A 26,720-nucleotide genomic window follows, 5' to 3' on the forward strand; every position below is an offset into this window, starting at 1 on the left:
CCACCGATGCCTCCGCTTAGCAATTATTAAGAATGTGAAGTAACCATGATTCTCAACAGATTATAACCATGTAACGTGTATCTCGGAACCCCCAACAGATAACCCGATAAGATAACGATAACAGTACCAAGATATAAATGGTATTAAGCATGCACTACGACTCGCAAGGCAAACCCGGTAAACCAAACAATAGATGTAGGAGGGATGTGGAGGCAATATGGGCTGCTTGAGGTAAACAGGTGGATAGGACACGTGAAAAGACCGCAACTCAAGGCTAGCATAAGAGAGAAGGCAACGTAAAATAGGTAAACGACCCATGCAGAGACAGGAGTGGGGAAATGCTTGCCTGTTAAAGGTCGTCAAGGAACAGCAGGAAGACTTGTCGTAGCTCGCATCAACTCAACGTCCTATCTGGGAAGAAGCAAAGTGCTACAACAAACAACGGATGCAACACTTACTACTACGGCAAAAGAATCGGCATGATCAAGATATGATATGCATGGCATGGCAACAATGATGCAATGCAACTTATCCAAATTAAGCGGAATCGGAATCCCGCAATTAAATATTAGGTTCGAGTTATTTATCTACCCCACAAATTAAATGTTGTTAGCATGGCATAAACATGGTATGGGTGAGCTACACAGTTTAAATGAAACCGGGATAAGATAACAATCCCGCACAATTCCATATTTAGTAATTAGGTGAGTCTCTATTAACCCGAACAACCACATATGCAATGTGATGCAACAAGATAGGTACCACATTTATAAAATAAGGTTGGTTAGGATAGGATTCTCATGGCTCGGCTCGGATCGAAGAACGGTCGCCATTGTAGGAAAAGAACTTGAGCGAAGATACCGTCGACAGCAGATGTTGGCTTCTGATGTGGCGTCACGAAGCTGTACTGAACTTAGTGAAGTGTATGCGATCCCCGGGACGGGGACAAGTGATCTGAAACGCTGGGAGACAAAGCATGAATCCACGTGGGATTTTAGTCTCACAATTGGCGGGTGTCGAGACGAAACAAAACAGAACATGCACCAAAGAATTACCGGAGGCCTACCAAGAAGCAGAGCGGGCCAGCGCAAGGCGTGCTGGACGGGCGCGGCGAACAAGGGGGAGGCGGGACTGCGCCTGAAGAGGGTGGCGGCCGGAGGGCGTCGATGGCCATGAGCTCGAGGCGGGCACGGGGCACTACTAGGAAAAAAGCTATAGCCCCCCGAGCTACCACCGGCGCACCAAAAAAAAGTGCACGCCGGTTGTATTTTCCACCGGTGCACGCCTTTTGAGAAGCACCGGTGATAAGAAAATACCGCTGGCGCACGACCAGAAAGGCTCGCCAGGGATAAGGGTCGCCCAGCTCCGGGCCAGACCAAAAATTGGACCCCCTTACCACCAGCGCACCACTATAGTGGGCCGCCGGTGGTATATTGATTACCACCGGCCCCCCACTATAATGGTGCGCCGGCGGTAAGCGACTCAGATTTTTTTGCTCCACACCCCCCTCCCCCCGGGAATCGCCTTATCAATTTTGCAAAAAATAAAAGAAAATGATAGAAATTTCAAAAAATAAAATCCTTCTTGATGTCCAATGGTTATGTCATCTAGTTGATAGCAAAATTAACAAACATGAATTCCGACTTTTTTTTGCAAAATGGCGCCATGTTTCGGTAAAACGGCTTTTCTGGTTGCATACGACCTCTGATAAAAAAGTTTTTTATATCAAAATGTATCTACGGAAAATTTTACATCCAATTAGCGATTTTTTAGATTCTCAAAATTCTAAAGGGAAATAGGAGTTTTTTCAGGTTTTAGAAAAAGTTGCAAATACCGCCGGCGTACCTAGGAGGGTGGTGCGCCGGCAGTAACCTAATTCTATATATGCTAACCCGTGCCCCTACTCTCTCCCTTTCTGCTCCTCCTCTTTCTATCCCCCTCCTCCTCCCCCTCTTCACATTCTTCCTCCTCCTCCTCCTCTTCACCTTCTTCCTCCTCCTCCTCTTTCCCTCCTCCTCCTCCTCCTCCTCCTCCTCAACCCGGTGACCTCCCTCTGGCGAGTACCTCCCCAAGCCGGCGACCTCCCTCCGGTGACCACATCATCAACCTCGCCGGGACCTCCCTCCGGTGACCCTCTGATGACCACCTCCTCAACCTCAACGGTAGCAACATCCTCAAGTTCGCCGGCGACCTCCTGTCCGGTGACCCACCTCCTCAACCCTCCCTGGCCACTGTGAAGAACGTGAAGAACACATCACGACGAGATCTAGATCTAGATTCGTCTTTTTTTTGAATTTTGAAAAATATACCGCCGGCGCACTAGGCTGGTGCGAAGGCGATAAATCGAGTTACTGTCGGCGCACCAGGAGGTGCGCCGACGATAACGCGTTACCACCGGCCTGTTCCCACCGGCGCGCGCTGGTGCGCCGGCGGTAGCCTTTTTTGGTGTGCCGGCGATAGGCCTTTTGCTAGTAGTGGGGTAGGCGCGGCGGAGTGGAGGCGAGGCCGCAGGGAACTTGCAGGGATGCAGCGGTGCGGCGTGCTGCAACACAGAGGAGATGGCGGCGGCGAAACTTGGGGAGGAGCGGAGGGAGGAGTCGCGGGAGCTCGGGAGGGAGGCCGTGCGGAGAGGAGCGGAGGGAGGCGTCGCGGGAGTTCGGGAGGGAGGCCATGCGACTCGGGGTCGGGCCAGGGAGAGAGATGGGAGAGTGGTGGTTGGTGGGAGGACTTGAATCGAAAAAGGAAAAACGAGGGGGTCAAAAGGAAAGTGCCGACGGCAGGGGTGTTGGGCAAAAGCGACAAGGAGCTGGTGGGGAGCTCTAGGGTTTCGGCCGGGCGGGCTCCTGCTGGGCCAGGGGAGGTCGACCAGCTGGGCCTGGCCGGTTGGGATGGCTTTCCCTTTTTTATATAAACATTTTCTTTATTATTTTCCTGTTTTGTTTAAAACCATTTTAAATAGTTTTATATACAAAAATAATCAGAGAAAATATGTTTTTATTTGAGACAAAGGGAGGAGGAATAATTTAGCAACAAAAATAAAGTTTAATAAAATAATTTTCGGGTTCAAAAATATGCATGATGCCATGATGATGCACAAAAGAAAAATAACAAACAAATCTAATAGGGATTTTTCTGGGCCGTTACAAATATGGTGCCAGAAAATTCCCGGAAATTGGTCTCCGTGCTTGCTACTTGTCGTAAAGGGAAGCAAATCGGGGATGAGAGAGATACGCCAGCAGGTGGGGTTGTCTTAGTTTTTTTTTCCTTTTTTAGAGATTTGATTTTTTGAAACGAAATATTTTGAGAACCTTTCGTGCAAATTACAAACCGTTTTCACTTTTGGGATTCTCGCGTCAAGATCTTCAAAACTAGATCTCACTTTTTGGGTGTACTTCCAGAACTACCACAACTGCACTTTGGGTTTCAACGTAGTTGTACTTCGGGTTCTTAGTGTATGTTGTAGTCCGGGTTTCAGCACAATTGTACCTCTATGTATTTAGGGTTTCAGCACAACTGTACTTCGGTGTACTTCCGGTTTCAGCACAACTATACTTGGTTTTCTTCGGGTTTCAGTATAGTTGTACTTGATGTACTTTGAGTTTTGGCACAACTGTAGTTGGTGTACTTCGGTTTCAGCACAACTGTACTTGGTGTACTTTTGGTTTCAACACAACTATACTTATGTGTACTTTCGGTTTCAGCTTAATTGTACTTGGTGTACTTGGAGTTTCGGTATGGCTATATTTGGGTGTACTTTCGGTTTCACCACAACCGTTTCTCATCGTGCTGATGGATTGAGCTAGCTGTGTATCCGATCGATGGATAGATGTGTGCTTTTAGTACCGAGCTAGCTAAGCTAGAGCTGCATGCTGTGTTTACTTGTTGCGCGTTGACTCGACCGCGGGGTCCTACTCATTGCGCGGCATCTTGCTCGCAGGACGTGCTCGCTGTCATGGGAGATGACACGCGTCGATCTGTCGTGGGCGACGCTTCTCTTCGGTAAGGTTAGGCTCTAGCTAGTGGTACCCTCCGATTGTTGGTGTACTGGTCTCTAATCAGGCCCAAGTTCTGTGATAGATGCATCTCTGAGATAAATATATAGGCCTGTTGGATTTTTTTCTTGGAAGAAAGGCCCATGCATCTTCTCAAGCAAAGCAAATACTCAATCAATAAAGATATAAATCAATTTAGCTCTTTTTTGCGGCTATCAGTCAATTTAGCTTTGCAACAGGTACCTAAAAAAAATGCCGAATTTCCAGGGGAAATAAAGTAGTCTGTTCTGATGAATGATCATGCACCTTTAATCCAGCTGAATTGGCGAGCTTTTGAAGACAACATGGGTATCATGAACGCGATCAGCAAAATCAGATTCAACACTAATTAAAATACTAGACAAAAAGTGTTTTAGGGCGATATGTCGGAGTAGCAAAGATCATCATCTCTAGCCGTTCGTCGATCCAGATGCATGCACGCATGCGAGCGATCGGTCAAATGATTAGATCTCTTGCACACGCTGTGGATCTTCAGCTACCTTTCTTGCTAACAGAGCAGTGGCCGGGCAAGGCAATCATGGGAATTCAAGGACCATGGCATAATTAACTAGCCTAAGCAAGGCTTAACAAAATCAAGTAGCCGTGCATGCATGTTCCTACTCCAAATTGTCGTTAGGATCAAACCGAACGATGCATGACTGATTGGAGCTCCCCATGTGTATGCATGTTTGACTAGCTGAATGCATGTGTACCTACTTAATCACGAGTGCAATATTTGCGCCGAACAGAACGGGTGGATAGAGCTTTTGTCTGCATCTGATATAATTTACTCACTCCTCCTAAAAAGTGTCTTACTCTAAAATAAGATGTATCCTGACACTATATAATGCTAGATATATCTGACATATCCTTTCCGGGGACTGAGGGAGCATTACTACAACATTTAAGCCTGTTGCATACCCAGCGTGCTGAGACCACCCCGACAGGTATGTTTTTGGCCGTTGGATCGTCTAATGTACCAATCAGTGGCCGTTGGATCGGTCTCCTTGGTGAGTTTTAGTTACGGTGACCCTGGTTGTTTCTCTAGCTAGCTGGTACTGGGTCCCATCCTACGCGGCCCCCTATTCAGGAGGCAGATAGAGCCAAGCCTCGGTGCGAAAGTAAAATCTCCTCTCACTGGCGGTGGGTATGTGGTGGTTCTCCAGAACGGAACTATTTCTCCGCGAGTCAGAAGCACAGCTCCCCGGCTCTAGGTTTCCGCCGCCTCCCCTCACCTCGCCGCCATCCCCATCTCTCTCATGCTCTCTTTCAGGCGGTCGCGATGTCGCTCTCCCTCGAATTCCAGGTGTTGTCCTCTGCTCGAGCAAGCTGTCATTGTCATCCACCTCGAGTCCTCCAGCAGCGTTTTTTAGATAAATGTGACACATCCTTTCCGGGAACAGAGGGAGCATATATAGTATCTCTCATCCAATGGTCAAGACAATGAAGATGATTGTCTTGCTTTTCACAACACTTACCTAAAACTGCATGCATGCATGCATGCCATCAGACCAAACAATTTGCCACCCTGGCAGATTAATAGGCGTTCAGTTCATGCCAGAAAAACCAAAACCGCAAAGATTTGCAGTGACCCCGCCCACAAATGAAATGTACTATATAGTAATTTGTCGCATGCATTGTCTGTATCCAAGAGAATAGAAATGGAGGTCTCCCCCATCAAACATTAAGATATAGGCATTCCATGATCCCTGCTTCTACCTCCAACCAACCACTATCTGATTGAGCTGAGCTGAATCATGTACTAGTATCTGGTTCATGCTAATGGTGCTACTATATCTATACTCCTACATATGCTCCTCCTTTCTCCAGTCTCACTATCGATATCTCAGGGTGACACACCGAGCATAGATGATGTTGATACCAGAGTTGTTCGTTTGCCCAATCAGCCTGGACATCATGTCAGATCCCGTCACCCTCTCTACCACCGCCCGGACCTACGACCGGCCCAACATCCGCCGCTGGCTCGCCGCCGGCCACCGCACATGCCCCGTCACCATGCGCCGTCTGCCCAAGTCGGGGTCGAAGGAGGTCTTGCTGGTGCCGAACCGCACGCTGAAGCACCTCATCGACCGCTGGATCCTCACTGGCCGCACCCTCTCCATCTCCGACCTCGCGCTGCCCACGCTCAAAGACAACCTTCTCGCTGGCATGGACGACACCACGGTCATGGAGGAGACTCTGAGGATCGTGATGTTGCTGTCCCCACCGGGCTTCTGCGCCTTGCTCCTACGCCTCCTCCTCCGGCACAGCAGGCATGATGATGATGATGACCGTGCTCCTGCACATGCACTGCTCGTCGAGCTGGCACTCGACTGCCTTCTCGCCTCGCCGTCCGCGCACGAGCTCGCCGCCTCCCTGCAGACGGGCGACGTCTCCTCCTTTGCCGTCGTCCTCCGTCGGGGGAGCCTCACGGTCAGGACAGGCTTGTGCCGCCTCATGCACATCGCTGCCGACACCATGGCAGAACAGCAGCTGTGCATCATGGTCCTGGGTCGTTCAGAAAAAGTCATGGGAGCACTGGCCGCTCTCGTGCACGACGGCGGCGCCGCGTCCGACGCCGCTCTGAGGGCGATGTCGAGCCTCTGCTCGTCGGACCAGGCCATCCGGGAGACGGCGGTGGCAGCGGGCGCCGTCGATGCCCTCCTCTCCTACATCTCCTACGGCGCCGGGCACTGCAGAAAGTGGCCGCCATGTTCTGCGCTCTTGAGCCGGGCCCTGGAGACGCTGGAGCAGGTGCTCGTCAGCGTCGGCTCCGGCAGGCAGGCCATGTACGCCCGGTACGGCGCCACGGCCGTCCTGGTGAAGATGGTGTTCCGGGTGCCCTTCGACCAGGGAAGCGGCAGCAGCGACCACGCCATCGGGTCGCTGCTGGTGGCGTGCCGCGAGTCGGCGGAGGTGCGGGTGGATGCCATCAACGCCGGCCTGCTCACGCAGCTGCTGCTGTTGCTGCAGAGCCAGCGCGCCAGCCCTAGGGCCAAGGCCAACGCCTTGGCTCTGCTCAAGCTGCTCAGGACAATCTGGGCTCGTCACTAGCTACCTCATCTTCTTTTTCCATCAAATTCTAGCTATGTACTAATTATAATGCTGTAGAGAGACCTTTGGAGATGGCCGGAAATGCAAATATATCGGCACCGTGGCCTACCGATCAAGAATTCATCATTGAAACAACGTCGTGATTCGTGCATTTCTATATGCATATTAAGTTACATACGAAGTTACAAATATTGAAACTTAATCACGTTGTCTATGCATTCTGTAGTGCGAATCAGGAGGAGAATTGGACGGTCAAAACTTGACCGGTAGGTCACTGCGCCGCTAGAAAAATCGTTTTATTGTGATCACAGCCTTTAACACCATGTGATCCTGTTGGCTTAGATCCACGGTTTAGCAAACGCAGAGAAGTGATTCGAAAAAAGGACGTTGTGTAGCCCTGACCGGGGGGCACCCCAAACCTCAACGCTGGTCCCTGGTCTCTTAGTACTATACTAGATTTAAATGTGCGCCTTGGCGCACGATCCCGTGAAATTAGGGCTAATTTACAGGTAGTATAATAATGATAAAAATCACATGGCCAAATGATAATCTATTTTTTAAGTTTTACAAAACAAAGTCAATCAAGGTGAAATTGGGATAACAAAATTACGAAGTAGAAAACTCTTATATACTGCCACAAAAATAGAGGAATGTATTAAACATTTATATGAAATGATGGTAATAGTCATAAATAAGTCTTATCAATCCACACACCACCCAGCCTTTCACATAGTCAATCACTGGGTAAAATATTATGTGTATTAGTAGTATCACGACATGTGTTTACAATACAAACCACATGAAAATATAAAGTACCTCTAATTATTGTTATCTAAACAATAATTTAATAGCACTCTCAAGAGGCACCCGCCTACATAATTACTTTTGAAGTCATCATGAGAGAGGGCCCAACAATGTAAAGTGCGAGATAAGTTGAGAGTTACTCAAAATGTTTACAACACAACAGAAATATCATAACAATACATCAAGAGTGGACCTGATTTTAGAACTGAGAAGCCATTGAAAACAGTCCATGTCTACACACATCAGATAGGATTCAAATTAAACGGCATGCACAATCAATAACAAATGCGAAGAAAACATGATCCATTCAACACATATTCAACGTTTTTAGTTCGGAAGTGAAATGGTTTAAAAGGATCTTATCCTACGACCTAACATGACGCAACAAAATCTAGTTATCCATGAATTACAGTTCGATTTACTACCAAATTTCAGTTTCACTCATCTCATGTTTTTTATGTCTTTGTAGATGTAAGATAAATAGACTGAACCACTTTTCACAACCAAAGACAGCGGTGATAGCAAAAACGCAAATGATGTTTCTCACAGCTGCTAAGACTTCCCATGCTTACTATAGATATAGTATGAACAATCTGCTCTTCGAGTTTAAATAACCAGGAAAGCCAATCCTTTCCGTCCTCAATTTCTTTTGTAGAGAAGGAAATAGTTTCATATTGTAGAGTGTATATTTTGACATTAAAATTATTATTTCTTTATCCCTTTCACGCCTAACGGTTCCATCTAAAAGTTTATAGGTGAAAATCGCATTGCTGCTACATAATCCCATTAACCAAAACCCAATTCTTATGTCCTACAGAAGGAACCCCCAAACATATATTTGATTATGGTATAATGAGAATTATACTGGGGAATAGGGGCGAATTTCAAAGCAATTATAGTATCATCATTTCCATCCATTTAATTGTATAATTAACTTGGAGCTATATAATGATTAAACCAATTGTTGACACCAATATGATATTAAGCATACAGTAGGCAATATCTATTCAAGCACAGCTACTAACATTGTGACCTAACAACGTAATGAATTATTAAAGATGGCATTCCGTAGATCATCTCTGAAAATATGTAATAATGCCTCATAGGCTGCTGTGAATATCATACCTCCTGACGAAAATAATGTTGTGAACTCATGTCTACTGAATTTTTTACATTTCTCCATTATCAGGTTGCTACATGCCTCTGCATTGCTCCCTTGGTGCATTCATTCTTTAAATAGAAGCTTGCATGAGATGTGTTACTCTGAACTTCCTTCAGCTAGCAATTCATAACTTCTATTTTGCTTTGAAAAGGATGGATTCTCCCAAAAGAAATATACGGGATTTTCATGTGTAGTTATTATAACACCAAATATATTTTATGGCCTACAATTAAAATATGATGAATTATATCGGAGCAGCAAAGTAGTGTCAAAGCGAAAGCACTACTACGGAGCTTGAACGACAATGAAACTATTTATCGATTCCTGTTTCCACGGTATAACCAGATATGTAGTAACCCAACAGGTACAAGAGGAAGTAAAACACTAATTTGGGAACTGATACAAAGAATTAAACATCAACAAACAAGCCAACGGCCTCGAAAAGACCATATCGTATTTAATAGGACCATATATTGGAAAGAGCGCATAGAAAATCCAGAGTAAGAAATGATTAATGTTGATACAGTACAAAAAATTAATTGGTTTTACCCGATATATTGATTTAGGGTTCTATAGGCAACACTACTTTTCCCTACAGTACAAAAACAATGAATATTAGATCTGGTAAGGCTCATGCAAGTATAGAATCGCTGAACTATGAAAGAGACACAGGGATGCAGATCCATATGCCAAATAGTTGACATAATAAGAGCATCTCCAGCCATCTCCCCGAGAAGCCCCCCACGACCACTTTTTTTCATCCGGACGGCGAAAAACGGCCCAATCGCGCCCCCGGTTCCTCGTTTTGGCCCGGATTTGAGCCTATTTTCGTTCGGACTCCCCATGCCATCCTCAGTTTCCCGGGGGTCTCCCGGGGGCTCCGGATGGATGAAAACAAGTCATCTGGCCCACGCGTCAGTGGCTATTAGGGAAAGAACTGCCGATCCCCCTACCTTCTCTCTCCCCCACCTTCTCTGTCCCACTGTTTCTCTCTCCCCCTTCCACCAACCGCACCACCACTTCCTAGCCATCTCCGCCGCCCACCGCCTCCTCTTCATCGCAGGACGCCGTTCTCCGCGCTGCCGCGGCGCGCTCGAGGCGGGCGTGGCCAGCTCGTCCATGTCGGGGCGGATCTCGGCGCAGCTGGCCGAGGAGCAGAGGATTCAGAGCTGGCAGGATTGGCACGCGCGAGGCCGGTAGGATGCAGAGCTGGCGCGGCGAGCCATGGCGGCGGCTGAGCTCGACGCCATCACACGCTCCATCGCCACGGATGAGCTCCCCGGCCTTCGTCTCCCCCGCACGCCCCACCGGCGCGACGCTGTCTCGCCCCACACGGGCGGACGTTCCGGCTATTGTCAGCCGCGGCGTAGGCCATCCCGGAGCGCGTAGAGGCGCAAGAGGTCGAGGCCGGGCACGCCGACGAAGGTCAACGCCTGGCCCGGCGAGTCCATGCGTGTGGCGTCGAGGTGAGCTCGGAGGAGGGTGACCTGTGGCGGCGAAGAGGAGGCTTGGCGAGGCACGGCTGGGAAAACCCTCCTCCCCAGTGCAAAAATACATCCGGATTAGGTTCATCCGGACGGAAATTTGGCCCCGGGGAGCTCCAACGAGTGGAGATGCTCTAACTATCCAGCGTTGCTTTGCCGCAAAAAAGTCCTGAAAGAACATACATGCTAACACAATACGAAGGAAAGATATAGGAAGCAGATTCGGGAATAGAAATTTATTCTCAAACCTTAAGTTCTAAATTTGAATTCAAAAAACCAAATGGCAGTACCCTCCACCGTCACTAAGAAGTCAGTATCTCCACTTTATCTAATTGCATAGTGTAAAATAGCTTCAATTCTACCAGTTTCTTACTTTTCAAGTGCACCTAGGAACATAAACCACCCTCTCAGGTGTTGTTCATAAATTGACGGGAGAACAGATCAATGTCTCACAATTTAGCTATAGCTAAGACAAATCAGCATAATATGAAAAATATACCGCCACATAAATACAAAATGTTTTCTAGGCTAGCAGACACTACAAGTAATATTGAAGCTCAAACCAATTGATTAACTCTAGTTGTTCGACGTGCTCAACATAGCTGAAAATTACCATATGGATTCTATTATTACCTAGGGATAATTTGCTCACACATGTTTTAAATGCCCAGCCGGCCACGTTTTTAATGATGGCAACATGCACTGAGAGTAGCTGCTGCACCATAACAAAATTAACCAAGTTAGCACATAAAGCCTCATAACCAAATGGAAGTTTAAAAAACTTTATGATGTAAAGAAAGACAGGTCGTATGCCAACAATTAGAGAACTAAATAGGAGGATGGATACCTTACAAGCACATACATTCAAAATATTACCTCATGCAACACGTTTGAATAACCGGCAGGGTAGCAAATTCTCTCGTAGACAGAAACTACCACACGAGAGGAAATAGTTGAAATTAGAGAAAACAGATAATTGCTTCAGTAGGTCAGACCAAACACACAACAAACCCAGAGGCAATTGCTCGTGCATCTTATCGCCGCGTTGGCAAAGCCATTGATCAGTTGGTAGCACGCGTTTCTTTGCTCAAGTTTATTTGTGCTTCATGCCTAGAAGACCAACACAAAAAAGAAAAATGTGTTAATTGTTAGTGAAAAGGGATAGAAGTCTGAAACATAGGTACATATGAAATCTCTCTACTTAATATCTTGGTACCTTAATTGCAAAATCGCAAACAGCTAGATGGAGGAGAAATATTCCACTTTTCGCCATGGTTTATTTTGAAAGCTATTTAAAAATCTGCACTAATTTAAAGAACAGAGCAGTGAATGGAATGTGCACATATTCAGAGTAGTCACTCGACCAGATGTGCATATTCAGAGTACTCAGCTCCAAATATTACTACAAAATATACAATTTAATCTTGGATGATTTAAACCAGCAAACGGTGAAGTTTTTTTCTGCTGCTGGGGTAGAGATCATGGCTGTACACATATGAAATTTCTCTACTTAATATGTTGGTACCTCAATTGCAAAATCGCAAGCAGCTAGATGGAGCATAAATATTCCACTTTTCGCCATGGTTTGTTTTGAAAGCTGTTTAAAAATCAGCACTAATTTAAAGAACAAAGCAGTTAATGGAATGTGCACGTATTCAGAGTACTCACATGACCAGATGTGCATATTCAGAGTACTCAGCTCCAAATATTACTACAAAAGATAAAATTTAATCTTTGATGATTTAAACCAGCAAACGAAGAAGTATTTTCTGCTGCTGGGGTAAAGATCATGGCCGCCACCGCGCGTTCACCATGAATAAATTTCCATGCCCATGTTTTCTAGCAAAAATGGATGCAACATTTAGGAATGGTGATCTTATGAATCGGACATACAGGAAAATTATTCAAGAGGCAGAGATGGATAAACATACAAGGGTGTGGTGCGGAAGTGGAGACTTGGCTCCTAGAGGTGGAGCGAAGGCGGCTACTGAAACACCTGCACGCGTTAGTGTCGCTGGAGGTCTCTCCTTCTTTCTCTCTCATGATATCATCTTACCGCTTCATCTCCCTCTTTACATCCTCCTCATCCCAGAGATTGTTGTGGCACAAGTCTGGAACCTTTAGCTTTAGAAAGGGGTGAAGGACATCTACCTCACTGACGTTGTTACCAGCCAAAAGCCAAACCTGAAAAATGTCCGAAACCATAACTCAATGAGAAACAGGCAAGTCTATTCAAGTTACATTGTTCAAATCATAATAGTAAATGTATCAAGAATCAAGAATCCACGATTCAGTGTTGAAGCACTGGACTGATTTTGGTTCTTCAAATAATTTTATATATCATGGACCACAGAGCATAATGATTCCTCCCTCCAGAGCAAGCTTAATGAGCAATATGGTAAGAGCTATTATCTGTACATGCTACACATTTACTAATATGGGGGGTCAAATAGGAGAGTGGTGTCCGCATTGAGCTAGCGCTCAGTTTTCCACAGACAATTCATATGACATACAAGTAAAGGCTATTGCAATCCATACCATGGTCAATTATTGAGATCCTATTATAGATGAAGTCTTAGTTCTCAAAGGTCTTTGATAATTGAGATATTATTCTTGATAGGCCTAACATCTGAAGACCTTTCGAAAGTGCTCCTGCAGTGCAGAAAGCCAATATGTTACATAATTTGAAGGCATTCTCACAAGAGACAAATGAATATTCCAATAGTAACCACGACTAAACATGCTCAACTATGAAAGAAAGCTAACCAACTGAGTTGTCTAATAAGCTCAATAGTCGTAGGTCCGAGAACGCGCTCAGTCTTCAGATTGCAAGAAAACCAAGATGTACCAATTAAGGTGACTTTTATCATTAGGGAAAACGATAGAAATGCTGATTACCGACTCGATAAATATTTGCTGATGCAGAAACTTTAATTTTCTCCCTTATCTTCCACAATGATCTTACTCTGAGTATTAATTTGACTGATCCAATTCTTGATCCTTTTAATGCACTCATATGACACTACAGGAATCAATCTTCCGGTCATCGCGCACAGACACACACATTTTGAGAAAATGAGAACAACAGTGAAAACAGGGAAATAATCAAAATGCAATCAATTTTGAGAGCTGCACTTCTGACCTGAAGACAAGGAGAACCGCTGACGGCGATAACCATGCTGACCACTGGATCCAGTGTCGCCATGAGCCACACGTCCTTGTACGCCAGATAAAAAAAGAACCATTACACAAATTCAGAACATCAATCCACAAATGATCTTCCGGTTCACCTCTTCCTCCCTACGCTGCTCCACCTCCTCTCTCCTGCATCAGCCGAAACTCCGTTAATTCAGGTAACCACTAACAAAACAGAGAATAGTCAGGCTCTTCTACTTATTTGCACCAGCATGAGCACGACCATGAGAAAGATGGAGCTAATGGTTGAAGTCAACCATTTTAGACTGAGGTTTGGAAATTCTGAGTCATATTTAAATCTACAGGGACAAGATGCATGTTGGTGGAAAATACAAAAGTGGCAACACGTTCTTTGACCAGACCTAACAATAAAATTAATTCATTAGCAACTTGGAGCAGAACCAAAGCGTTGTGTGGTAGGAATGCCACACAGGCCAAGCTGCATAACACACAAGTCAGTTTCTGAGATAATACAGGGAGCTTACTATGGAGAGTAAATACAAGCAACGAAAAGAACAACCAAAAATCCAAGCCTTATTAACTTAGCAGTGGACAAAGATCATAGAACCAACAGTGATACCTTCCTGAAATTGTTGCTTTTGTTAGGTGTTAACAATACAGTACTAATCGTTAGCCTCGTATTATGGAGTCCCAGCAAACTTGTTCTATATTACAGACCTAATAGATGCCAATACAATCCTAGAACCTTAATCAAGCAAGTCAAGAATTTGTAAGCACTCCATATATCAAACACAGGCGCGAGAAAAGGATGAACTGAATCACGTTTTAGGTCTGGGCAAGGGGGTCAGATCAGGAGCTTACCTTTACGGGTGAGCTTGACGTGGATAAATAAAACTAAGTTGTGGAGGGGATCCTCCATCTCCAGCGCAACACGGGCCGCCGTCGCCTCCAAACTCACCTATTAGGGGACAACCATTTACAGGTTCACCATCAACGTCGGTGCAGGGCAAGTGTGGAAACCCTAGCCGCCATGGTCTCCTGCCCTCTCGACCTCGCACCGATTCACGTCCCGCCACCTCTCCCTTCCTCGTCGATCTCGTTGTCATCCTGCAAGCCGAGGCCTCCGGCCGGCCGGCAAATCCCGACGAAACCAAGATGCGGAGGCGATCCTCCATCTCCAACGCCGCTTCCTGCCTCGGCTGCTGCCCTTCCGTCGCTGTATATGTCGGCCGTGGCCTCTGGTCGGCAGGGCCGCAGCCAGGTGGATGGAGAAGGCGTGGAGGCGGTCGGCGGAGCGGGGGGTGGGAGGAGGGCTGGGGAAGAGAACGAGGGGATTGGGGAGAGAGGAGCAGATGCGGATTGGGGCAGGTTTCGCTCGCTGTTTCTGTCTCAAGCTGCAGTCATGCGTGACCCAATTAAAGCTTACCCAAGGCGACTGACAAGTGGCCCCAGCCTAATGTAGGTCCCGCGATCAGTCGTAGGCGGGTAGAATAGCGCTGCTCCATGGCTTCATCTAGGGAGAGCAACCAGTGGATAGCCGCCAACACGTCCACGCCCACCAACCACAAGCAGCGCAACTGCCCAAGAATGAACGGACGAGATCCATTAACTGACACATGCTGACGAGATCTGGCGGTCTAGAATTGCAAATCGCCGTGAGACCCCCATGGAGGGGCATCTATTATACCTTTAGATTCTTCTGGAATACGCCCTTTTGCCTTCAAAAGGTGTATCAATATCATAGAAAAAATGCCAAGAGGCGCAGTTTACAATGCCCATAAGGAGGAATAGCTCACCTCTAAAGCCTACTCTCCTTCTAGCAACCGGAGTGGTGTTGGCGACGGAAAGCCGAACACCTCTCTGCGTAATAATCCGATGTCTTCCACGATTTGTAGTCTGCCCTAATCATTTGGATGATTGTTTCTACCACCGGTCGCATAGTGTTGAAGACCAGATTGTTGTTGCGGTGTTTCCAGAGACACCAAAAACAAGGGTGATCGCCATCCAGAGGTCTCAGGATCACTCCTACCCACCCTCTCGTCTCTTACCTCTATATAACAGAGGAGGTTGTTTACCTCCTTGAGGATACATTGCGATGATCAATCTTCTATATCATATCATTTGCAAATCTTTGAGGAATCAAAAAGGATGATTGTCTGTATGATTGGTTTGAGCATTGGTGCCATCGTTTTTCGTTTTGGCCTCTGTTTTTAGTGTCTGGTCCTTATAGAGCTTCAATAAGTGTCATGACCGGTGTTGAGCCAATGTCCACTGTTTCCAATAGTTTGGGAACCTGTTTTTGAAGGTTGTCTTAGGTGCTTTGCTTCATAATCGGTATGACCGGGATGATATGCCTCACCGAAAAGGGGAAGAAAACATTATGTTGGTGTTTTATACGGTATGTTTGTATCTATGTATTGGGTGGTTATGGAAATCGTCCAAGGGAACCCAAAGAGTGCTAGTCCATGAAAATAGGCCGAAACAGTCAGTGTGATCAAATATTGGGGGTCACCGGACCTAGAAGTCATTCCTGGGCCCAAAATGCTAGTCCATGAAAAAAAGGCTCAAAATATCGATTTGGCGATTTATGGTTACGTCTTTGTAACTTTTTCGATAAATGGAATATATTAATATCGATAGATACCAATTATATCCAGTCTCTGCAACAACGTAATACCCTAATAGTAGTACGGATGCACACAGCCAAAAAAAGGAAAACTAAGAAACAAAAAGTCCAGCTACGGTATTCCAGCACTAGCAGCAACAATACATTCACCACCAGGACAACAACTGAACTCTAGGCTCTCCAAAACGCGACGCCTCCAAGAAGGGAACAGTGCACAAGCGCCATCATCGCTCGATCAAAAGATTTTAGGTTTTCACCCTGAAGATAGTCCCCGCTCTCAAAACAATGCCTTCAACAAGGCCGTTGCCAGGCACAACCAGTTAAGGTCAAACCTTGGGTTTTCACCCTGAGAGGTAAGACTGAACTTCACATGTGCTGCCGCCCTCACTTGCATATTTCTGCTGCGAAACCCAGAACATCAAGCAAGTCCCTCAATAATACAGAGACTCGAACCTGCATTGCCAGTCCTCAAACGTCTTTGTAACTATGTACTCGGCCTGGAAATCATCCCAGGTTCCTGGTATGACATACCCCAAGGAACCGGACAAACCAATGAAATAGCAATTCTTGGCGATGTTGTGCAGCCGACTAGCCTTGTACCAGTGGTCACCAAACATTCAATTTGTCCGAGGACCTGAAAACAATGTGCTATAGGGCACTAAAAAAATTAAATGTCTCTCTAGCCAAAATTTCCCATGTTATTTGGAATATGAGAAAGTTCTCAATGATGGAATCCCCTTAACAAAATCATTGTTACATTGGAACTGATGGAAAATTAACTTTCTGAAAGCAATTTTCGGTGCAAACAAAGTTCCTGTGGAAGCATTGTGTGAAAATAAATCATGAATAATTTGTTGGATTAATTATTTAAAATCTAGGATTTACCAATGTATGTGTATTTGATTATTTCCTAATAGTAGTACATGCAGATTTCTGCCAAAAGATAGCTTTCCCTGTCGATACTCAACTTCCCTCAACATTAAAAGTAACCATACTGCAACTCTCACTGGTACCATATAAACATAATTGTATGACAAAACTCCACATTCAGTTATCTTTCCACATCAACACAGACAGCTATGTAAGGGCATGTCGACTAAAGAGAAAAGTGATCAGTATATGCTTGTCTGGTCAATTTAAGATCCACGGTTTTTTCAGGTTGCACTACTAAGGAAGGGCTGGTGACAGCAATACACAAAGCCCCATTTTATTTGTAAAGCATATATACATACCATGGCAACTGGCTACAGGACACTCAACTTGAAACTGTCATTTGATATATATGGAACCCTTAGAGAAATCATTGTTACATATATTGGTTTCTGATGGAGAAAAAACTTCCTGAAAGCAAATTTCGGTACAAACAAAGTTTCTGTGGAAGCATTGTGTGAAAATATATCATGAATCATTTGACAGATTAATTAGCTAAAATTAATGATTTACCGAATTTATTTACTAAAAATATTAAATGCAAATACTGCCAAAAAAATGTCTTTCTAGTGTTGCTATATAAGTGCACACACTGTCCTGAATCATTTGCTAGATTAATTAGCTAAAATTTATGACTTACCAAATTTATTCCAAAAAATATTACATGCACCTACTGCCAAAAGATGTCTTTCTAGCCTTGCTATATAAGAGCCCACACTGCCACGCAAACAGTCACACACTCTCACCATTGCAGTTTCTTCCTTCTCACTTGATCCTGAAGAAGCCATCGTCGGCAAGAGGAAGGAGATGGAGGTGAAGATGAGGGCAGCTGCCATTGCTGTCCTCTGCATGTTTCTGATGCTGTCCGGGCAGCAGCAGGAGGTGGCTGCCATGTCCAAGTACTGCGAGTGCTACCATGGGTGCTACACGGGGTGCAGGCAGCATATGCCGCCTTGGGCATGTATGGTATTGTGCGTCGTCGACTGCAGGCCCAACCAGCCCGGCGATGGTGACGGCTACAGCAGCAGCAGCGTCACCTCATGCAGGAAGGCCTGCAGCCTTTTTTCCAGCCGTTTCTCCATCTGCGGCTCGTCAGCGGCACTGCCCGGTAAGACAATAGACCATCTTGATTTCCTAATGGCATTGCATCTGCTCCGTTTATTCTCCTTGATCAACAAAGATGAAATCTATTCATCTTTTTTCTTATGACATAAAGGAAGAAGAATGATTCGTTCTCTTGTTCTTGCTTTGGGGTTTGCAGATTCAACTGATGCCGCGTCATGTGTGCAAAACTGCAATGAGAAGCTGAGCCTGAACTGACGCCAAGATTTTAAGAAGAAAAGGATACTTTAATAGCCTTGTCGACTATGCAATCGTCCTTATGTTCAACGGCAGTCATTGTAGCAGGATAGTTCCGTGGAAGTTTGTGAATCTCATCTCGGCTCTTATAGTCTTATCCACAGCAACCAAAATTTTATTTGTCTTTTTTGTAAGGAAAAAGTGAGACAATTTATCTCCCGAGATAGAATTAGAAATCAAATCAAACCTTCGCCACACCTCAATCAAAGAAGAAAAACACGTCCCGGAAGCAAACTAGCACTAGTACTGAATCTTGAAGCAAACTAGCAGCAGGCTAAGGCGGGTGCAGTTTAACATTCAGGAGCTTTCTTCCGAGCTCCCAAGTCAGACTACCGATTCGATTCAAAATTCATTAGTCAGAACAAAGTTTCTAAATATCAAGCCCCAAATCAGATAAAAAATTACAACAAAATAGGACATCACGGAACATAAACATAAATCAGACGTCGGTATCTCCCCAAACGGAAGATAATCCGCATGCGCTGAAGTGCAAGCAAGATCAATACACATGTGAGCTCGCCACAATATGCTTCAGAAAATATAAAACAAATTAAATGAAGCACAATCTGCCTTCGATATGCTAGTTGAGGAATGTCTACATAAATCAGATGGCAGAAGGGAGTGAGCACATTAAGCAATTATTTCCTGCAAGTCCACTTCATAGGTGACTGGTGCATGTAAAATCGAGGGTCCAAGTCAAGCATACAAAACGGACGAACCTACACCCAAGAACTCATTTCTGCATCTCACCCACTAGAATGCAACTCTAGATACATGTGGGGAAAGCAATATGACTAGTCAACAAATTTGTACGTACTACCATTCATTCGGGAAAAACACTGGAGTTATTCTCAGATTTTTTGTACTGTATGAGCCAAGCAGTAGTAAACATTAAAGGACAACGGTAGGTATTTTTTTAGTATAGTGGCACACTCCTTCAACTTCTAATTTATTCTTAGATCTTTATGAGATGAATGACATGTTGATAAAGGTGGAAAGAATACTTCAAGATTTTAATTGATGACTCCACTAGATACTGTTATGTGTACCTTCTGAAATTAAAAGATGAAGCTTTGAATTACTTTAAAACCTATAAAATTTAAGCACAAAACTAACTTAACCGTGCAGCTTGAGGTTGAGGAATAGGAAAAGAAAAAAAAAATTAGAAACTATATACCTACGGACTTGAGGTTGTTTGACGAAAGCAAAATGTGCCAATACTCAAGCAGCCTAAGCTTGAACCAGAAATCATGGATTGTGTTTTTCCGGGTTATGCATTTCATAGCAAATTTTGCGGTGAAAATTTTCAGCTCCATAACTCCTTTTCGAATTGATGTCTCACTATATTTTTTTCACGCTACAACTATGTACGGAATATATGCTGTACAAATTCGAAGTCAATCTCACATTCTTTTTGAGGGAACATTCCAAATGCCTAATGCGTGCCATATATATCCGTTAATGGGCGGTGCTCAGATGTCATATAGGAGCTTCTTCCAGATATAAGAGCATCTCCAGGAGTGGCTGCAAACTAGCGGTGCGCTAAAAAAACCGTCAATATATAGCGCCGAACGCGTTTTTTGCCCTCCAGCGGACGCAGCAAAGTAGGTCGCGCTGTAAATATTTTAGTGCGCCCGGCAGTTTGCGCTATCCAAAGCGGTATATCTGGTGCGCCGGCTAACGCGCGCTGTAAGCTGGCATCGCAATTCTTCCCACCGCGCGAAGAAAAACGGCTCTGAAATGTCTTAACCTCGCCTGCTCTCCGCGCTTCGACGACGAGGAGGTCCGCCGGCCGCGCCCGGCCTTCCCTCCACGCTGCGAGCTCCGCCGGCCCTCCGCACTGCGAGCTCCGCCGGCCCTCCGCACTGCGTGCTCCGCCGGCCGCGCCCGACCCTCCACGCTGCGAGCTCCGCGCTGCGAGATCCGCCGGCCCTCCACGCTGCGAGCTCCACCGGCCGCGAGCGCATGGAATCGATTGTTGTGGCCGCGCTCGTATGGGAATCGATTACTAGCTTTTTCTCTCTGTTATGAGATTAGCTTACTCTCTCTGTTATGAAATTTAGTTGCTAGCTAGATCGATTGCTAGCTAGATGGATAAGCCGCGGTAGAGTTGTAAAATTTAGTTGATTTTTTCACATTTATTTATGCCCTGTTTGATCTTGTTTGTTGTATGTATGTTGAAGAAACTTCTTTGTGGAGCTTTATTTTACAGTTTCTGATGAAGGGGTATCCGGATCGAGCGCGCTGCAAACGACTTTTACAGCGCAAAATTTTAGAGCGTCTGTTGGAGATGCTGTAAAGGGCTGGATTCGGTTTGGTCTTAATTCGTGTCGGTACTGAACTCGTCTTCTTTAGAGGCTCGGACTGATCTAAGCGGTATATCCTCTCTCTCTCCCGCCGCGTCCCCGACGAACCCTAACCACAGCCATGGCCCCCGCCGCTGCCGCTGTCGCCGACGACGAGGACGACTACGAGGAGTACATCCCCGTCTCCAAGCGCAGGGCCACGGATGCCGTTCGTTTCCGCCTCGCCGCGCCCCTCCCGCCGCCTCCACCCCTATCGACCGGCGACAAGACCAGCCTCCTCGTCACGCACGCGCAGAGCAAGCACTCCGCCCCGGAGCTCACCGCCACGGAGCGGCTCATCCAACAGGAGAAGGAGCTGCTCGAGGACCTCTCCTCCACCGCTAAGCCGCTGGTGCCCGTGGGGCAGGCCGCCAGGGGCATCACCTACACCTCACCGCTCCGCACGGGCTGGAAGCCGCCGCTGCGGCTCCGCCGCATGCCGCGCGCCGAGGCCGACGAGCTCCGCCGCAGGTGGCACATCCTCGTCGAGGGCGACGACGGTCTCGTGCCGCCGCCCGCCCGCGACTTCCGCCGCGACCTCAGGCTCCCGGACCCCGTCCTGCGCGTGCTCCGCGACAAGGGCATCGTGCGGCCCACGCCCATCCAGGTGCAGGGCCTCCCCGTCGCGCTCTCCGGCCGCGACATGATCGGCATCGCCTTCACCGGCTCCGGGAAGACGCTCGTATTCGTGCTGCCGCTCGTCATGCTCGCGCTGCAGGAGGAGACGCTCATGCCCGTTGTGCCCGGGGAGGGCCCGTTCGGGATGGTCATCTGCCCGTCCAGGGAGCTCGCCAAGCAGACGTACGATGTCATCGAGACGTTCCTCGCTCCCCTCAGGCAGGCTGGCTTCCCGGAGATTCGGCCGATGCTTTGCATTGGGGGTGTTGACATGAGGACGCAGCTCGATGTGCTCAACAAGGGCGTGCATATCGTGGTTGCCACGCCTGGACGCCTCAAGGATCTTCTTGCAAAAAAGAAGATGAACCTCGACAATTGCAGGTATATATGCTGTAATTATATTTGTCTGCCTGTGTGTGATTAATCTCGTGTTTTTATTATGTCTTTGAGATATATAGCTCAGTTTTGCCAGAATCATAGGTTCGTATTTTCTTCTTAGATAAAAAGTTTGAACTAATTCTTTGCTATGGCTAAATTGCTCATATGAAAGTACCACAATATTAATGTTCTGTTTTTTCAAAAAGAATTCTCAAGAAAATATACACATGTTGTCTTCATTGTAATAACAGCTAAAACTTGTCATACATTAGTGTAGATGGATTGAGGAGTGTATTTTCATAGGTAAACTTATAGCAGATGGTTGCTGGTCAGTACCTATAATTCTTCAGATAATGTGATATATAGTTGTACATCAGAGTAGGGGTGACCACCAGGGAGTGTTGCTGATGGTGAGGGATGTAGGAGGAAGACTAGGTAGACAAGACTTTAGATGTCACAAAAGACTATTTCTTTGTTCTTTGTTAATGCCAATGAGGGCATAATTATATAGAGGGCACTCATAAGTCATAACAAAACACTGCAAATTAAGGTCCCAGATGAATCTCAATGCAAACACGCCTGACTTAGGAGCAGTGAGCACTGAACCGTTGATGGCCGGGTAGCACGCTGATTGGGAAGGATGTGGGAGTAGGATGAGACCAAAGGCTGGGTAGAGAAGACTTCAGAGATAGAGACATTTTTTTATTCTTCCTGTTTAATCCTAATAACTATTACAACATGCATCGTTGTACAGAGGGTTCTCCTTGAAAACATATATAGGCAAGATCAATCTAAATGTAAACTTGCCTAATTCATAGATCAAACAAATAATCCATATCATTGGAAATTAAATAAACTATTTAGGGAAGAACCTTCTTGATCCCATATCCGGACCCACTTCTACAGTACCAACTACCAAAGGATATAAATTACCCGCATAACAATACACCTGAATGGTAATTTCTGCATGCACAAGTATGTCACATATGCCTTAATTATTCTCATCCTAGGTGTAGCTCATGACCAAAAGCATTGGTTGAGTGATTGTACAACAGTGCAAATCGATGCACATAATAAGCAAACACACCATTCTCATGCTATTGCATGGAAGTAGTAATAAGCCTTCTGTTTCATAAAACATATGGTTTTGATTTACAAAGAACAAAGGTGCATATAGGACTTTTGAGCAATTATGATACATTGGAAATAAGTTTAGTTTTATGTGTTTATGATGACTTGTTTCTGTTATTTCCCTGACTTATATATGTATGGTGCCAATTCAGTCATGAAGTATGCACGTTTTAGTTCAATCATCCATATTTGTATAGCTCGGTCCTTACGATGTAGACTGCAATTTGCAAGCTATAACTACTAATTGTTGAGAAAGAGCACCGCTTCAGTTGAAGATGCATAGTGCATGAACATAAACTGTTTGCATAGTGTTGAATTTAACATGTTGTGTACTCATCACGTATTCACCCTGGTAATGAAATTCGCAGCCAGGCTATTTTTTATGTATTTACTAAGAATGTTCTATAAGTTGTTGATACACATACTTTTTTTGAACCATCTTACTTCCTCATAAAATTCTCAGTAACATACATGTATAGATATGTTTAATGAATGTTCAAAATTGCCTAGCTCTGAACTAAATGTAGATTATGAAGTTTCACTGTCATACTGGAAAATATCTCCCCATTACTTAGGAGATAACAGCTTGTTTTCATGAAAATGCTTTGGTATGTATTATGCTGTCATATATTGGACAATTCAAACTAGCAGACTATCATTGAAGTGTAGTGCAGAGAGTTTTAAAGTTTCTTAATAGGTTTGTTGATTTGCACAGGTATTTAACATTAGATGAAGCTGACAGGCTTGTTGATCTGGGATTTGAGGATGACATTCGGGAGGTTATTGACCATTTGAAGTCCCAAAGGCAGACTCTTCTTTTCTCTGCCACTATGCCCGAGAAGATTCAGAATTTTGCAAAGAGTGCCCTTGTGAAGCCGGTTACTGTCAATGTTGGAAGAGCTGGAGCAGCAAATCTCGATGTCATCCAAGAAGTTGAGTACGTCAAGGAAGAAGCCAGAATTATATACCTCCTCGAATGCCTCCAGAAGACTCCACCTCCTGTTCTTATATTTTGTGAAAACAAAACTGATGTCGACTACATCCATGAGTATCTTCTTCTGAAGGGTGTGGAAGCTGTTGCGATCCACGGGGGAAAAGATCAGGAGGAAAGACAGAATGCTATTGAGTTCTTTAAGAGTGGAAAGAAGGATGTCTTGGTAGGTACTGATGTCGCCTCAAAGGGTCTCGATTTCCCTGATATTCAGCATGTGATCAACTACGACATGCCTGCCGAGATTGAGAACTATGTCCACAGGATCGGTCGAACGGGTCGATGTGGAAAAACTGGAGTAGCGACAACATTCATCAACAGGAACCAGACAGAGACCACGCTTCTTGACCTCAAGCACTTGCTCAAGGAAGCGAAGCAGAGAATACCACCAGTGCTTGCTGAGCTCGTCGACCCGCTGGCGGATGCTGAGGCTATTGCCCAGGAGAGTGGCGTTAAGGGATGTCAAACCTGTGGTGGCCTTGGGCATCGTATCGCCGATTGTCCAAAGCGGGAGCGGCAGAACTCCATGGCCATGGCTGCCTCCAGAAGAGATCAGTATGGTGGTGGAGGTTACCGAGGAGAAATGTGATGACCTTGTGTTTGTTTCTCTGTTTATGTATATACTAGCAAAACTGCCCGTGCGTTGCAACGGTGTTGCATAAAATTAAATTATCTCATTTCATAAGTTTTCGTGCGTCGATCAAATCGAAATTCCATGTAGCTTTTGATTGATCCATTTTTTATATCGTGTAATAGTGAAAATCATGTAATATCAATTTGAAACATATAATAGTGTGCTCCCTGAGTCGACCAAATCCAAATAGTGGGTATCCCTTAATTTTGTACGTCGTTTTGTAGTTCTATGGCAAACTGACAACACATAATCATTCTGTAATTTTCACTATAATTTTGAAAAAGGGAAGTCGTAGGCTTTGCATCGATACGGGCAGCATTTTATTAAAGCATTATTAAAAGCCTTACAAAATAAAAATGTAAGTGCTAAGTCATCAAAACATTACAGCTCATGGATCTGCAGTAGCACCATGTTTTGAATCGATCAAGTTTCGTGGCATATCTCTGAGAGATGGGAAAGAAAAAAAACCAAAAAAGCACGCTTGATCAACTTTTGCCGTGTTGAAGCTTTCAGCAAGCGGTCGCGCTCAAGCCCTATCCATTCTGGGTCCTCTTAGTTTGGGGCAGATCTTTCCGCACCTCTTTCCTGGTGCTTGTTTTTTTCAATCTCTCACCCTCCTCCGGATTCATGCCCCGCATAGCATATCAAGGGGCTTGCATACTCTTGTTTTTTTCAATCTCTCACCCTCCTCCGGATTCATGCCCCGCATAGCATATCAAGGGGCTTGCATACTCCAACTATCTTTGCATGTCAGAAATCGCGTTTTTCTTTTTAGGCCAGCATATGGGATTCTGCTTTCGTTATTCCTGAAGTGGCCTGCTGATTCTGGCAACTTCACGTGTATAAATCGCTAGAACTTGCTGTAACCAAGCGAGGTGGGACTATTTTACAGGCTTGACAAAGCTCATACGTAGCGAAACGAAACGATCTTCATGAACGTGTTATTCAATCGGGTCGCTCTCTACATGGGCCAGCCCACAGTATGCCGTACCAAGTGAGCCATCGCCCAGCCATAAACGAAGCGAGCCAGCCGATTTTCCTCTTCTATCGGGAAACACCGAAACGGTACTGAACACAGCGTCAGCGCTAATCTACAGAACACAAAGCAAAACATAAAATTAATCGACTCTAACGCTGGCATGTGTGAAGCAGGACCTGCCTGAACATATGTTGTCGTTCACTGGATGATATTGGGAACGAGAGCAGCATGCTTCTGCTGGAAAATCGCCTGGAGCTAGCGTCGCCGCTCGCCGGTAGCAGGTGACACCATTTGTAGGCGCTGAACTCCGGCCTCCGCCCGTACGCCTCCAGACGGAGGTTCCGAGCGAGCGATGCGCGAGGCAAATTCGGAGCAGTGCGGACGACCGACCGACTCAGGCGATCTCGGCCAAGGTACCAATGGCCGGAGGGAGCCGGGACCCAGCGCGCGGATTCAGGGGTTCGTTTGGCCGTGTCCGGTGGTGTGGTCCAGGGCATCCACGACGGAGATGCAAAGGAAGCCCCGATGGTGCAGGAGGGTTGAGCGGCGGGAGGTGGGAGAGACGCTATTAGAGGCCGGCCATGGGGCAGAGTAACGGCGACATCGATTCGCAGGCCGTGGACACCGGAGTTGGTCAACCGCCGTCTCCTCAGCCCGTCCGCGAAGCCGTCTTCTCAGCCCGGCCGGGAGGCCGAGAAGATCTTCCACGCCTTGGCCTCACACGGAAACAGAAATAAACGCTTCGTTTTTTTACTTAGGCGGTGGCACTGCCCGTAATTTCACTGGAAAAATAGGGGTACTTAAAAAACGGACGAAAAATTTGGGGAGAAACCTTACTTCCTTTATTAGTAGGTATAGATAGAAAAAAGGTTTAGTGATTACATTGTGTCAAATGAATAATTATTCAAAAGAGAATTTGCTTCCACGTATCTAAAACAAAATGTACTAGGGTTGTGGGATAAATGCCGCGTGCCTGTACATAGTGCAAGAAACAACGCATGGTGATACTGATAATTGGCATATTTACGCTGTCGGCAA

The 26,720-nt window shown here is 45.7% G+C and overlaps 3 protein-coding genes and 1 long non-coding RNA gene across 4 annotated transcripts; 3 read left to right on the top strand and 1 right to left on the bottom strand.

Moving 5' to 3' along the window:
• Positions 1-5,900: 5,900 nt before the first annotated feature.
• On the top strand, positions 5,901-7,085 carry LOC127310736 (U-box domain-containing protein 26-like). The gene has a single exon (XM_051341383.1). The coding sequence runs from the start codon at positions 5,901-5,903 to the stop codon at positions 7,083-7,085; it is 1,185 nt and encodes a 394-aa protein (XP_051197343.1).
• A 947-nt stretch (positions 7,086-8,032) lies between these two features.
• On the bottom strand, positions 8,033-14,629 carry LOC127308765 (uncharacterized). Its single transcript, XR_011746523.1, has 8 exons — positions 14,553-14,629; positions 13,678-13,859; positions 13,434-13,557; positions 13,074-13,187; positions 12,467-12,719; positions 11,752-12,374; positions 11,169-11,645; positions 8,033-9,119 (listed from the first exon to the last, which is right to left on the bottom strand). It is a non-coding gene; the product is annotated as an uncharacterized lncRNA (long non-coding RNA).
• Positions 14,630-18,008: 3,379 nt separating this feature from the next.
• On the top strand, positions 18,009-18,700 carry LOC127310266 (uncharacterized). Its single transcript, XM_051340949.2, has 2 exons — positions 18,009-18,355; positions 18,509-18,700. Exons 1-2 carry the CDS (start codon positions 18,055-18,057, stop codon positions 18,565-18,567), a joined length of 360 nt encoding a protein of 119 aa, XP_051196909.1. The 5' UTR covers positions 18,009-18,054; the 3' UTR covers positions 18,568-18,700.
• A 2,277-nt stretch (positions 18,701-20,977) lies between these two features.
• On the top strand, positions 20,978-26,695 carry LOC127308764 (DEAD-box ATP-dependent RNA helicase 35A). Its single transcript, XM_051339668.2, has 3 exons — positions 20,978-21,950; positions 23,794-24,685; positions 26,535-26,695. The coding sequence occupies exons 1-2, from the start codon at positions 21,034-21,036 to the stop codon at positions 24,656-24,658; spliced, it is 1,782 nt and encodes a 593-aa protein (XP_051195628.1). The 5' UTR covers positions 20,978-21,033; the 3' UTR covers positions 24,659-24,685; positions 26,535-26,695.
• The last annotated feature ends 25 nt before the right edge of the window (positions 26,696-26,720 follow it).

This window comes from Lolium perenne, chromosome 6, assembly GCF_019359855.2.
Source record: "Lolium perenne isolate Kyuss_39 chromosome 6, Kyuss_2.0, whole genome shotgun sequence".
In the NCBI taxonomy this organism is placed as follows: domain Eukaryota; kingdom Viridiplantae; phylum Streptophyta; class Magnoliopsida; order Poales; family Poaceae; genus Lolium; species Lolium perenne.